This window comes from Poecile atricapillus, chromosome 30 (genome assembly GCF_030490865.1).
Source record: "Poecile atricapillus isolate bPoeAtr1 chromosome 30, bPoeAtr1.hap1, whole genome shotgun sequence".
In the NCBI taxonomy this organism is placed as follows: Eukaryota; Metazoa; Chordata; class Aves; order Passeriformes; family Paridae; genus Poecile; species Poecile atricapillus.
Window position 1 is genome coordinate 413,820 of NC_081278.1, and position 14,837 is coordinate 428,656.

General features: G+C 52.3%; 1 protein-coding gene across 1 annotated transcript in view; it reads right to left on the reverse strand.

The window, feature by feature from the left end:
- Positions 1 to 14,837, reverse strand: part of POLD1 (DNA polymerase delta 1, catalytic subunit) — a 57,384-nt gene that overhangs the window by 30,245 nt on the left and 12,302 nt on the right. The window contains exons 7-14 of the mRNA XM_058859737.1: positions 13,676 to 13,750; positions 12,576 to 12,712; positions 7,857 to 8,023; positions 6,181 to 6,285; positions 5,147 to 5,287; positions 3,729 to 3,839; positions 2,642 to 2,833; positions 1,127 to 1,215 (exon numbers count right to left, since the gene is read on the reverse strand). Coding sequence (XP_058715720.1) covers positions 1,127 to 1,215; positions 2,642 to 2,833; positions 3,729 to 3,839; positions 5,147 to 5,287; positions 6,181 to 6,285; positions 7,857 to 8,023; positions 12,576 to 12,712; positions 13,676 to 13,750 — 1,017 coding nt within the window. The remainder of the gene's footprint in view (positions 1 to 1,126; positions 1,216 to 2,641; positions 2,834 to 3,728; positions 3,840 to 5,146; positions 5,288 to 6,180; positions 6,286 to 7,856; positions 8,024 to 12,575; positions 12,713 to 13,675; positions 13,751 to 14,837) is intronic.

The following is a 14,837-nucleotide window of genomic DNA, read 5'->3' on the forward strand; positions in this document are numbered from 1 at the left end:
GATTTTTTGAGGTTTTTTAAGGATTTTTTGGGTTCTTTTTCCAGGGATTTTTAGGGTTTTTTCCAGGATTTTTTTGGTTTTTTTAAGGATTTTTTGGGGTTTTTTCAGGATTTTTTGGGGTTTTTTAAGGATTTTTTGGGTTCTTTTTCCAGGGATTTTTAGGGTTTTTTTTGGGATTTTTCCAGGATTTTTTGGGATTTTTGGGGGATTTTTTGGGTTTTTTCGGGGGTTTTTTGGGTTTTTTCCAGGATTTTTTGGGTTTCTTTTCAGAGATTTTTGGGGTTTTTTTCAGAGATTTTTGGGGTTTTTTTGGGGATTTTTTGGGGCTTTTTGAGGGATTTTTGGGGTTTTTTAAGGATTTTTTGGGCGTTTTTCTGGGATTTTTTTTTATTTTTTTGGGTTTTTTTCAGAGATTTCTGGGATTTTTTTGGGGGGTTTTTTTCAGGGATTTTTGGGTTTTTTTGGGGATTTTTCTGGGATTTTTTTGGTTTTTTTTCAGAGATTTTTGGGGGTTTGAGATTTTTTAGGGCTTTTTCCAGGATTTTTGGGGCTTTTGGGGGAGAATTTTTTAAGATTTTTTGGGGTTTTTTTCAGGTATTTTTTGGTCGCTTTTTCAAGGATTTTTTTTTTGTTTTTTTCAGGGATTTTTTGGGAGTTTTTTTAGGGATTTTTGGGTTTTTTTCAGGAATTTTTTGGGGTTTTTTTCAGAAACTTTTGAGGTTTTTTTGAAGGATTTTTTGGGGTTTTTTTCAGGTTTTTTTTTCAGTTTTTTTCAGAGATTTTTGGGTTTTCTTTTTTCAGGATTTTTTTTTTTTTTTTCAGGAATTTTTTGAGGTTTTTCCAGGGATTTTCTCTGGGCTTTTTTCAGGGATTTTTTTTATTTCTTCAAGGTTTTTTTAGGTTTCTTTCAGGGCTTTTTTTGAGGTTTTTTTTTAAGTATTTCTGGGAGGTTTTTTCAGGGTTTTTTTAGGTTTTTTTTCAAGATTTTTTGGGGTCTTTTTGGGTTTTTTTCAGGGATTTTTAGAGGATTTTTTCAGGGATTTTTTTTTTTTTTTCCAGGTCTATTTAGGGTTTTTTCAGGGAAATTTGGGGAATTTTGGGGCTTTTTTTTGTGCCCCCCACTCACCCTTTGAGGGGCTCGATCACCGTGGCCCCCTCAAAATCCTCTCCCCCCTCCGACTTCACCACCGGCAGCAAAAAATCCTCCTGCATGGCCTGGCAGGGACAAAATCCACCCCAAAATGTCACAAATTCACCCCAAAAAGCCAACCTCAAAACCCCAAAACTCCCCAAAAAATTACCTCAAAATCCTTTCCCAAAATCCCAAAATTTCACCCCACAACAGCCCCAGGTGTCCCCAAGGTCCCCTCACCTGCAGCTCTGTCACCTCCATTTTCTCCCCTCACGCCGGCCGCCATCTTGTCCCCTCACGTTTTCCCGCCCTTTTCTCCCCTCACGTTTTCCCGCCCTTTTCTCCCCTCACGTTTTCCCGCCCTTTTCTCCCCTCACGTTTCCCGCCCTTTTCTCCCCTCACAACTGCCATAATTCTGTCCTAAGTTTTCCTCCTTTCTCTCTTCACATTTCCCACCATTTTCCTCTAAGGTCCTGCTCTTTTCCCCTCAGGTTCCCTGCTCTTTTCCCCCTCACATTTTCTATCCTTTTCCCCTCACATTTCCCACCATTTTCCCCTCACATTTCTCTTCCTTCTCCCTTCACATTTCCCACCCTTTTCCCCTCACATTTCCCTCCCTTTCCCCCTCACATTTCCCACCATTTTCCCCTCACATTTCCTACCCTTTTCCCCTCACATTTCCCACCCTTCTCCCCTCACATTTCCCACCATTTTCCCCTCACATTTCCCTCCCTTTTCCCCTCACATTTCTCTTCCTTCTCCCCTCACATTTCCCTCCCTTTTCCCCTCACATTTCCCACCATTTTCCCCTCACATTTCCCACCATTTTCCCCTCACATTTCCCTCCCTTTCCCCCTCACATTTCCCACCATTTTCCCCTCACATTTCCCACTCTTCTCCCCTCACATTTCTCTTCCTTCTCCCCTCACATTTCCCATACTTTTCCCCTCACATTTCCCACCATTTTCCCCTCACATTTCCCACCCTTTTCCCCTCACATTTCTCTTCCTTCTCCCCTCACATTTCCACCCTTTTCTCCTCACATTTCCCTCCCTTTCCCCCTCACATTTCCCTCCTTTTTCCCCTCACATTTCCCACCCTTTCCCCCTCACATTTCCCACCCTTTTCCCCTCACATTTCCCACCCTTTTCCCCTCACATTTCCCTCCCTTTTCCCCTCACATTTCCCACCCTTCTCCCCTCACATTTCCCTCCCTTTTCCCCTCACATTTCCCTCCCTTTTCCCCTCACATTTCCCACCATTTTCTCCCCTCACAAACACCGCCATTTTGTTGCCTCACGAGTGCCGCCATTTTGTCCCCTCACGATTCCCGCCCTTTTCTCCCCTCACGAGCGCCGCCATTTTGTCCCCTCACGTTTCCCGCCCTTTCCTCCCCTCACGAGCGCCGCCATTTTGTCCCCTCACATTTCCCACCATTTTGTCCCATTTCCCACCCTTTTCTCCCCTCGTGTTCCCCTCCCTGTGTCCCCCCCTCCGGCCGAGCCTCACCTGCCGCAGGAGCTGCGCCACCACCTTGACCTGCTGTCCCCGTGTGAGCAGGTAACTGAGGGGCACGGCCGTCACCCGCGCCATCTCCACCAGCGTCACCAGCGTCATCAGGCGCTCCAGCAGCCGCAGCGGCAGCAGCGCGTCCTTCAGGCAGTACAGGGCCAGGCGGCGCCGCGTCTGCGCGTCCCCGTTCTGAGGGGACACGGGACACCGGGGTGAGGGGACAGGGGGACACCGGGGTGAGGGGACAGCTGGGGACAGGGGGACATTGGGGTGAGGGGACAGCTGGGGACAGGGGGACATTGGGGTGAGGGGACAGCTGGGGACAGGGGGACATTGGGGTGAGGGGACAGGGGGACACCGGGGTGAGGGGACAGGGGGACACCGGGGTGAGGGGACAGGGGGACATTGGGGTGAGGGGACAGGGGGACAGGGGGACACCAGGGTGAGGGGACAGGGGGACATCAGGATGAGGGACAGGGGGACACCTGGGGACACCTGGGGACACCTGGGGACAGGGGGACACCTGGGGACAGCTGGGGACATGGGGACACCGGGGTGAGGGGACAGGGGGACAGCTGGGGACAGGGGGACATGGGGGTGAGGGGATGTGGGGACACCTGGGGACATCTGGGGACACCTGGGGACATGGGGACACTGGGCTGAGGGGACACAGACACACCTGGGGGACACGGGGACACCTTTAGGGACACCGTGACACTCCCAGGTGACGTTTTTGGCCATTTTGGGGCCATTTTGGGCCCTACCTGTGACTGCAGATGACCCAGGTGACCCCCAGGTGTCCCCCAGGTGTCCCCAGGTGTGTCCCCAGGTGTCCCCACTCACCTGCAGCTCGGTGATGATGCCGTGGGGCACACAGGTGACCCCCAGGTGTGTCCCCAGGTGTCCCCAGGTGTGTCCCCAGGTGTCCCCAGGTGTCCCCCAGGTGTCCCCCAGGTGTCCCCAGGTGTCCCCAGATGTCCCCAGGTGTCCCCAGGTGTCCCCAGGTGTGTCCCCAGGTGTCCCCAGGTGTCCCCAGGTGTGTCCCCAGGTGTCCCCAGGTGTCCCCAGGTGTCCCCAGACTCACCTGCAGCTCGGTGATGATGCCGTGGGGGACGTCCTCCTTCTGCTCGTGCAGGAAGTGAGCGCTGACGGCGTTCAGGGAGTACGAGCGCAGTTTGTGCTCCCTCAGCAGCACCTGGGGGACCCCAAAACATCCCAAATTATCCCAAAATTATCCCAAAATTATCCCAAAACATCCCAAAATTATCCCAAAATTCCCCAAATTTACCTGGGGGACCCCAAAACATCCCAAAATCATCCCAAAACATCCCAAAATTATCCCAAAACTCCCAAAATCATCCCAAAACATCCCAAAATTATCCCAAAACTCCCAAAATTACCCCAAAATTCCCAAAATTACCCCAAAATTCCCCAAATTTACCTGGGGGACCCCAGAAGATCCCAAATTATCCCAGAACATCTCAAAATTATCCCAAAACATCCCAAAATCATCCCAAAACATCCCAAATTTATCCCAAAACATCCCAAAATCATCCCAAAACATCCCAAAATTATCCCAAAACTCCCAAAATTATACCAAAACATCCCAAAATTATCCCAAAACATCCCAAAACTATCCCAAAACATCCCAAATTATCCCAAAACTCCCAAAATTATCCCAAAACATCCCAAAATTATCCCAAAACATCCCAAAATTATCCCAATTTTATCCCAAATTTATCTGGGAGACCTCAAAACATCCCAAATTCATCCCAAAACATCCCAAAATCATCCCAAAATTCCCCAAATTTACCTGGGGGACCCCAAAACATCCCAAAATTATCCCAAAACACCCCAAAATTATCCCAAAACATCCCAAAACATCCCAAAATTATCCCAAAACATCCCAAAATTATCCCAAAACATCCCAAATTATCCCAAAACATCCCAAAATTACCCCAAAATTCCCCAAAATCATCCCAAAATTATCCCAAAACATCCCAAAATTCCCCAAATTTATCCCAATTTTATCCCAAATTTACCTGGGGGACCCCAAAACATCCCAAAGTTATCCAAAAACTCCCAAAATTATCCCAAAATTCCCCAAATTTACCTGGGGGATCCCAAAACATCCCAAATTATCCCAAAACAACCCAAATTTATCCCAAAATTCCCAAAATTTACCTGGGGGACCCCAAAACATCCCAAAATCATCCCAAAATTATCCCAAATTATCCCAAAACATCCCAAATTATCCCAATTTTATCCCAAATTTACCTGGGGACACCCGGACCCACCTGGGAGGGGTCTGGGGTGACTTGGGGGGATTTTTGGGTTGCCCAGGTGAGGTTTGGGTTGTTCAGGTGTCCCCAGGTGTCCCCAGGTGTCCCCAGGTGTATCTCAGGTGTATCTCAGGTGTCCCCAGGTGTCCCCAGGTGTGTCCCCAGGTGTATCTCAGCTGTCCCCAGGTGTGTCCCCAGGTGTCCCCAGGTGTCCCCTCACCTGCAGCATGTCCAAGGTGACTCTCCCAGGTGTTGTCACCATTTTCCCCTCCCGTCGGCCGAGCTGCCGGGACTGAAACGCCGAATCCTTCACCTGCGACGGGACCCCCCGGACACGGCCCAGGAACGGGAACGACGGCACCTGCACAGGGGGGGACAGGTGAGGACAGGTGAGACCAGGGGAGACCAGGGGGGGACAGGGGAGGGGTCAGGGGAGACCAGGTGAGGACAGGTGAGACCAGGTGACACCAGGTGAGGGGACAGGGGGGGACAGGTGAGACATGGGGGGGACAGGGGAGACCAGGTGACACCAGGTGAGGACAGGTGAGACATGGGGGGGACAGGGGAGACCAGGTGACACCAGGTGAGGACAGGTGAGACATGGGGGGGACAGGGGAGACCAGGTGACACCAGGTGAGGACAGGTGAGACATGGGGGGGACGGGGGGGACAGGGGAGACCAGGGGGGGACAGGGGAGACCAGGTGAGACCGGGGGGGACAGGGGGGGACATGGGGGGGACAGGGGAGACCAGGGGGGGACAGGGGAGACCAGGTGAGACATGGGGGGGACAGGGGAGGGGTCAGGGGAGATCAGGTGAGACCAGGGGGGGACAGGGGAGACCAGGTGAGACCAGGTGAGACCGGGGGGGGACAGGTGAGACCAGGTGACACCAGGGGGGGACAGGTGAGACCAGGGGAGGGGTCAGGTGAGACCAGGTGAACCCAGGTGAGACCAGGGGAGGGGTCTGGGGACACCTGGGGGGTTCCAGATGAGCCCAGGTGTCCCCAGGTGTCCCCAGGTGTCTCAGGGGTGTCTCAGGTGTCTCACCTGCAGCACCTGGGCTCTCTGGATCAGGATTTTGGGGTTTTTGGGGGTTTTTGGGTGTCCCCAGGATCAGGATTTTGGGGTTTTTGGGGTTTTTGGGTGTCTCTGGGGTCTCACCTGCAGCACCTGGGCTCTCTGGATCAGGATTTTGGGGTTTTTTTGGGTTTTTGGGGGTTTTTTGGGGTTTTTGGGGTCCCCAGGTGTCTCACCTGCAGCACCTGGGCTCTCTGGATCAGGTAGGGCAGGTCGAAGTTGTGGATGTTGTACCCGGTCACCACGTCGGGATCCACGATCCGAACAAACTCCGCCCACGACTGCAGGGGGAGGGGCCAAAACTCACCTGGGGCCCAGCCCAGAAACTCCCAAAAATCACCAAAATCCCCCCAAAAATCCCCTAAAAAATCCCCACAAAAATCCCCTAAAAAATCCCCACAAAATCTCCTCAAAAATCCCCTCAAAAATCCCCAAAATCCTCAAAATCCCCCCCAAAAAATCCTCAAAAAATCCCATCAAAAATCCCTCAAAAATTCCCCAAAAATCCCCATAAAAATCCCCCAAAAAATCTCCTCAAAAATCCCCCCCAAAAAATCCCCAAAAACCCCAAAAAAATCCCCAAAATCCCCCCAAAAATCTCCTCAAAAAAATCCCATCAAAAATCCCCCCAGAAATTCCCAAAATTCCCCCAAAAATCTCCTCAAAAATCCCCCAAAAAATCCCCCCCAAAAAAATCCCCAAAAATCCCCAAAATCCTCCCAAAAATCTCCCCCAGAAATCCCCAAATCCCATCAAAAATCTCCCCCAAAAATCCCCAAAAAATCCCCCAAATTCCCCCAAAAAATCTCCCCAAAAAATCTCCTCAAAAATCCCCAAAAACCCCCAAAAATGTCCCCAAAAAATCCCCAAAAATCTCCCCCAAAAATCTCCCCAAAATCCCCCCGAAAAAATCGCATCAGAAATCCCCAAAATCCCCCAAAAATCTCCCAAAAAAATCCCCAAAATCCCCCAAAAAATCTCCCCAAAAATCTCCTCAAAAATCTCCCTAAAAATTCCCCCCAAAAAAATCCCCAAAATCCGCCCAAAAATCTCCCCAAAAATCCCAGAAAATTCTGGAATTTCCCAAAATCCCGTTTTTTCACCCCAAATCCCTCACCTGGAGCAGCTCCCTCTCGCAGGGGAAGCTCCTGAGGGCTCCAAAACCCCTCAAAATCCCCCAAAATCCCCCAAAAATTCCCCAAAAAAACCCCAAAAAATCCCCAAAAAATCCCAAAAAATCCCCCAAAATTCTGGAATTTCCCAAAATCCCCATTTTTCACCCCAAACCCCTCACCTGGAGCAGCTCCCTCTCGCAGGGGAAGCTCCTGAGGGCTCCAAAAGCACCCCCAAAAACCCCTCAAAATCACTCAAAAACCCCCAAAAAATCCCAAAAAAATAAAAAAAAAATCCCAAAAAAATCCCAAAAAATCCCAAAAAAAATCCCCAAAAATCCCAGAAAATTCTGGAATTTCCCAAAATCCCCATTTTTCACCCCAAACCCCTCACCTGGAGCAGCTCCCTCTCGCAGGGGAAGCTCCTGAGGGCTCCAAAACCCCTCAAAATCCCCCCAAAATCACCAAAAAATCCCAAAAAAAATCCCAAAAAAATCCCCAAAATTCCAGAAAATTCTGGAATTTCCCAAAATCCCCATTTTTCACCCCAAAGCCTCACCTGGAGCAGCTCCCTCTCGCAGGGGAAGCTCCTGACGGTGCCTCCAAAAACACCCCCAAAATTACCCCAAAATCACCAAAAAAATCCCAAAAAAATCCCAAAAAATCCCCAAAAAATCCCAAAAAATTCCAGAAAATTCTGGAATTTCCCAAAATCCCCATTTTTCACCCCAAAGCCTCACCTGGAGCAGCTCCCTCTCGCAGGGGAAGCTCCTGACGGTGGCTCCTCGCAGCGGGGCGCACTCGAGGAGGGTGAAGACCACCCTGAGGAACGGCTCCCGCGCGCCCTGCCGCAGCGCCACGGCCGCGATGGCGATCACCGGGTCCTGCTGCGCCTCGGGGAACACCCCTGGGACCCAAAAACACCGAAATTCACCCCAAAATCGAGTTCAGGACCCTCAAAAACCCCAAAAACCACCCCAAAAAAACCCAAAAACCCCAAAATCGCCCCAAAATGTCCCTGCCGCAGCGCCACGGCCGCGATGGCGATCACCGGGTCCTGCTGCGCCTCGGGGAACACCCCTGGGACCCAAAAACACCAAAATTCACCCCAAAATCGGGTTCAGGAACCCCAAAAACACCAAAATTCACCCCAAAATCGCCCCAGAAACCCCAAAATGTCCCGGCCGCAGCGCCACGGCCGCGATGGCGATCACCGGGTCCTGCTGCGCCTCGGGGAACACCCCTGGGACCCAAAAACACCGAAATTCACCCCAAAATCGAGTTCAGGACCCTCAAAAACCCCAAAAACCGCCCCAAAAACCCCAAAATCCACTTCAGGAATCCCCAAAACCCCAAAAACCCCAAAATTCACCCCAAAATTGGGTTCAGGACCCTCAAAAACCCCAAAATTCAGCCTAAAAATCCCAAAATCGCCCCAAAAACACCAAAATTCACCCCAAAATCGGGTTCAGGAACCCCAAAAAACCCCAAAAACCGCCCCAAAAACCCCAAAAATCCCAAAAAAACCCAAAATTCACTTCAGGAACCCCAAAAACCCCTCCCCAGTTCATCCCAGTTCATCCCAGTTCCTCCCAGTCACCCCAGTTCCCATTCCCAATGATCCCAGTTAATCCCAGTGTTCCCAGTTCCCATTCCCAGTCCATCCCAGTGCTCCCAGTTCCCATTTCCAGTGCTCCCAGTCCATCCCAGTTAATCCCAGTGACCCCAGTTCCCATTCCCAGTCCATCCCAGTTAATCCCAGTGACCCCAGTTCCCACTCCCAGTCCATCCCAGTTAACTCCAATGACCCCAGTTCCCATTCCCAGTCCATCCCAGTGACCCCAGTTCCCAATCCCAGTCCATCCCAGTTAATCCCAGTGACCCCAGTTCCCATTCCCAGTGCTCCCAGTCCATCCCAGTTAATCCCAGTGACCCCAGTTCCCATTCCCAGTGCTCCCAGTTAATCCCAGTGACCCCAGTTCCCATTCCCAGTTAATCCCAGTGCTCCCAGTGACCCCAGTTCCCATTCCCAGTCAATCCCAGTGTTCCCCAGTTCCCATTCCCATTGCTCCCAGTGAATCCCAGTGAATCCCAGTGAATCCCAGTATATCCCAGTATATCCCAGTATATCCCAGTCACCTTTCCTGCCCGCACACTCGATGTCCAGGCTCAGCACCCTCAGGGGGGGCAGCCCCAGTGACCCCAGTTCCCATTCCCAGTTAATCCCAGTGACCCCAGTTCCCATTCCCAGTATATCCCAGTATATCCCAGTATATCCCAGTACATCCCAGTCACCTTTCCTGCCCGCACACTCGATGTCCAGGCTCAGCACCCTCAGGGGGGGCAGCCCCAGTGACCCCAGTTCCCATTCCCAGTTAATCCCAGTGACCCCAGTTCCCATTCCCAGTATATCCCAGTATATCCCAGTATATCCCAGTACATCCCAGTCACCTTTCCTGCCCGCACACTCGATGTCCAGGCTCAGCACCCTCAGGGGGGGCAGCCCCAGTCACCCCAGTTCCCATTCCCAGTTAATCCCAGTGACCCCAGTTCCCATTCCCAGTGTTCCCAGTGAATCCCAGTGAATCCCAGTATATCCCAGTATATCCCAGTATATCCCAGTATATCCCAGTACATCCCAGTCACCTTTCCTGCCCGCACACTCGATGTCCAGGCTCAGCACCCTCAGGGGGGGCAGCCCCAGTGACCCCAGTTCCCATTCCCAGTTAATCCCAGTGACCCCAGTTCCCATTCCCAGTGTTCCCAGTGAATCCCAGTGAATCCCAGTCCCTCCCAGTATATCCCAGTATATCCCAGTCCATCCCAGTCACCTTTCCTGCCCGCACACTCGATGTCCAGGCTCAGCACCCTCAGGGGGGGCAGCCCCAGTGACCCCAGTTCCCATTCCCAGTTAATCCCAGTGCTCCCAGTTCCCATTCCCAGTGTTCCCAGTGAATCCCAGTATATCCCAGTATATCCCAGTATATCCCAGTATATCCCAGTATATCCCAGTATATCCCAGTCACCTTTCCTCCCCGCACACTCGATGTCCAGGCTCAGCACCCTCAGGGGGGGCAGCCCCAGTCACCCCAGTTCCCATTCCCAGTTAATCCCAGTGCTCCCAGTTCCCATTCCCAGTCAATCCCAGTGACTCCAATGACCCCAGTTCCCATTCCCAGTATATCCCAGTATATCCCAGTATATCCCAGTCACCTTTCCTCCCCGCACACTCGATGTCCAGGCTCAGCACCCTCAGGAGGGGCAGCCCCAGTCACCCCAGTTCCCATTCCCAGTTAATCCCAGTTAACTCCAGTGACTCCAATGACCCCAGTTCCCATTCCCAGTGTTCCCAGTATATCCCAGTATATCCCAGTATATCCCAGTATATCCCAGTCACCTTTCCTCCCCGCACACTCGATGTCCAGGCTCAGCACCCTCAGGGGGGGCAGCCCCAGTGCTCCCAGTTCCCATTCCCAGTTAATCCCAGTGACCCCAGTTCCCATTCCCAGTTAATCCCAGTGACCCCAGTTCCCATTCCCAGTGAATCCCAGTGACCCCAGTTCCCATTCCCAGTGAATCCCAGTCCCTCCCAGTGACCCCAGTTCCCATTCCCAGTGACCCCAGTGTTCCCAGTGACCCCAGTTCCCATTCCCAGTATATCCCAGTATATCCCAGTATATCCCAGTCACCTTTCCTCCCCGCACACTCGATGTCCAGGCTCAGCACCCTCAGGGGGGGCAGCCCCAGTGACCCCAGTTCCCATTCCCAGTTAATCCCAGTGACCCCAGTGACCCCAGTTCCCATTCCCAGTGAATCCCAGTGCTCCCAGTTCCCATTCCCAGTGTTCCCAGTATATCCCAGTATATCCCAGTATATCCCAGTATATCCCAGTACATCCCAGTCACCTTTCCTGCCCGCACACTCGATGTCCAGGCTCAGCACCCTCAGGGGGGGCAGCCCCAGTGACCCCAGTTCCCATTCCCAGTTAATCCCAGTTAACTCCAGTGACTCCAGTGACCCCAGTTCCCATTCCCAGTGTTCCCAGTGAATCCCAGTGAATCCCAGTGAATCCCAGTATATCCCAGTATATCCCAGTATATCCCAGTCACCTTTCCTCCCCGCACACTCGATGTCCAGGCTCAGCACCCTCAGGAGGAGCAGCCCCAGTCACCCCAGTTCCCATTCCCAGTTAATCCCAGTGACCCCAGTGACCCCAGTTCCCATTCCCAGTATATCCCAGTATATCCCAGTATATCCCAGTATATCCCAGTATATCCCAGTTAACTCCAGTGACCCCAGTGACCCCCAAACCCTCTCCCAGTATATCCCAGTATATCCCAGTATATCCCAGTCACCTTTCCTCCCCGCACACTCGATGTCCAGGCTCAGCACCCTCAGGGGGGGCAGCCCCAGTGACCCCAGTTCCCATTCCCAGTTAATCCCAGTTAACTCCAGTGACTCCAATGACCCCAGTTCCCATTCCCAGTATATCCCAGTATATCCCAGTATATCCCAGTATATCCCAGTCACCTTTCCTGCCCGCACACTCGATGTCCAGGCTCAGCACCCTCAGGGGGGGCAGCCCCAGTGCTCCCAGTTCCCATTCCCAGTATATCCCAGTGACCCCAGTTCCCATTCCCAGTGAATCCCAGTTAACTCCAGTGACCCCAGTTCCCATTCCCAGTATATCCCAGTATATCCCAGTATATCCCAGTATATCCCAGTATATCCCAGTCACCTTTCCTCCCCGCACACTCGATGTCCAGGCTCAGCACCCTCAGGGGGGGCAGCCCCAGTGACCCCAGTTCCCATTCCCAGTGAATCCCAGTGACCCCAGTTCCCATTCCCAGTGTTCCCAGTGAATCCCAGTGAATCCCAGTATATCCCAGTCCATCCCAGTATATCCCAGTCAATCCCAGTCACCTCTCCTCCCCGCACACTCGATGTCCAGGCTCAGCACCCTCAGGGGGGGCAGCCCCAGTGACCCCAGTTCCCATTCCCAGTGAATCCCAGTGACCCCAGTTCCCATTCCCAGTGACCCCAGTGACCCCAGTTCCCATTCCCAGTATATCCCAGTATATCCCAGTACATCCCAGTACATCCCAGTCACCTTTCCTGCCCGCACACTCGATGTCCAGGCTCAGCACCCTCAGGGGGGGCAGCCCCAGTGACCCCAGTTCCCATTCCCAGTGAATCCCAGTTAACTCCAGTGACTCCAGTGACCCCAGTTCCCATTCCCAGTATATCCCAGTATATCCCAGTATATCCCAGTACATCCCAGTCACCTTTCCTGCCCGCACACTCGATGTCCAGGCTCAGCACCCTCAGGGGGGGCAGCCCCAGTGACCCCAGTTCCCATTCCCAGTGCTCCCAATCAATCCCAGTGACTCCAGTGACCCCAGTTCCCATTCCCAGTATATCCCAGTATATCCCAGTATATCCCAGTATATCCCAGTCACCTTTCCTGCCCGCACACTCGATGTCCAGGCTCAGCACCCTCAGGGGGGGCAGCCCCAGCCAGGGCCCCTCCGGGGGGTGCCCCCTCAGCCCCCCCCAGGCAGCGTCGGCCTCCAGCTGGCACAGGGAGAGCCGGGGGGGGCCCGGGGGGGATCTGGGGGGGTTTGGGGGGTCCCAAAGGGGATTTGGGGGGTCCCAAAGGGGATTTGGGGGGTCCTGGGGGAGATTTGGGGGGTCCTGGGGGAGATTTGGGGGGTCCTGGGGGGGATTTGGGGGGTCCTGGGGGGGATTTGGGGGGATTTTGAGGGGATTTGAGGAATTTTGGGGAGGATTTGGGGGGTCCTGGGGGGAATTTGGGGGGATTTGGGGAGGATTTGGGGAATTTTGGGGGGGATTTTGGGAATTTTGGGGGGGATTTGAGGGGTCCTGGGGGGGTTTTGGGGGGTCCTGGGTGGGGTTTGGGGGGTCCTGGGGGGGATTTGGGGAATTTTGGGGGAAATTCTGGGGGATTTTGATGGGATTTTGGGAATTTTGGGAGGGATTTTGGGGGTCCTGGGTGGGGTTTGGGGGGTCCTGGGGGGAATTTGAGGGGTCCTGAGAGGGATTTGGGGGGTCCTGGGGGGGATTTTGGGAATTTTGGGGGAAAATTTGGGGGATTTTGAGGGGATTTTGGGAATTTTGGGGGGGATTTTGGGGGTCCTGGGTGGGGTTTGGGGGGTCCTGGGGGGAATTTGGGGAATTTTTGGGGGGATTTTGGGAATTTTGGGGGGGATTTGGGGGGTCCTGGGGGGGATTTTGGGGGATTTTGGGGGGATTTTGGGAATTTTGGGGGGGATCTGAAAGGTTTTGGGCAGAATTTGGGGGGTTTTGGGTGGAATTTGGGGGGTTTTGGGAAAATTCTGGAGAGTTTTGGGAAGATTTTTGGGGGTTTTGAGAAAATTCTGAGTTTTGGGTGGAATTTGGGGGGTTTTGGGTGGATTCTGATGAGTTTTGGGTGGAATTTGGGGTGTTTTGGGTGGAATTTGGGGGGTTTTGGGTGGAATTTGGGGTGTTTTGGGTGGATTTTGGGGTGTTTTGGGTGGAATTTGGGGGGTTTTGGGGGTCCCCCCGCCAGCGGAAGCTCCCCGGGGGCAGCTCCACCCAGGAGCAGCCGACGAGCCCCGAGTCAGCCATGAACCTGCAGAGAAAATTCCGGAAAATTTGGGAATTTTGGGAAAATTTGGGAAAATTTGGGGGGTTTCAATTATTTTGGGGGGGTTGGAAAAATCTGGGTTGGGAAAATTCGGGTTTTTGGGGGGGTTGGAGGAAAAATTCAGGGGGGTCTGGGAGGGGTTTGGGGCAAAAAGAGGAAAAAATGGGAATTTTGGGGGAATTTGGGGAATTTTGGGGAAATTTGGGGTGAATTTGGGGGGAATTTGGGGTGAATTTGGGGAAATTTGGGAAATCTGGGGAGAATTTGGGGGGAATTTGGGGGAATTTGGGGTGAATTTGGGGAAATTTGGGGTGAATTTGGGGAAATTTGGGAAATTTGAGGAGAATTTGGGGGAATTTGGGGCATTTGGGGGGTTTATGGTGAAATTTGGGGGGGATTTTGGGGTCAATTCCAGGGGTTTGGGGGTGAATTTTGGGGTCAATTCCAGGGGTTTTGAGGGTGAATTTTGGGGAATTTTTTGGGGCTGAATTTGGGGTGAATTCCAGGGATTTGGGTTGAATTCCACTGGAATTTTTTGGGGTGAATTCCGGGGATTTTGAGGTGATGTTTTTGGGGTGAATTCCAGTGGGATTTTTTGGGGTGAATTCCAGGGATTTTGGGGACAATTTTGGGGTGAGTTCCAGGGGTTTTGGGGTGAATTCTGGGGAGATTTTTCGGGGTGAATTTTTGAGATTTCTGGGATGTTTTTGGGGTGAATTCCATGGATTTTGGGGGATTTTTTGGGCTGAATCCCGTGTGTTCTGGGGTGAACTCCGGTGGGATTTTTTGGGGTAAATTCCATGGATTTTGGGGATGTTTTTGGGTTGAATTCCCTGCATTTTGGGGTGATGTTTTTGGGGATAATCCCGTGTGTTTTGGGTGATTTTTTGGGGTAAATTCCATGGATTTTGGGGATGTTTTTGGGGATAATCCCTTGCATTTTGGGGATATTTTTGGGCTGAATCCCCTGCATTTTGGGCTGTGTTTCAGGGTGAATTCCATGGATTTTGGGGATATTTTTGGGCTGAATCCCCTGCATTTTGGGGATATTTTTGGGCTGAATTCCCTGCAT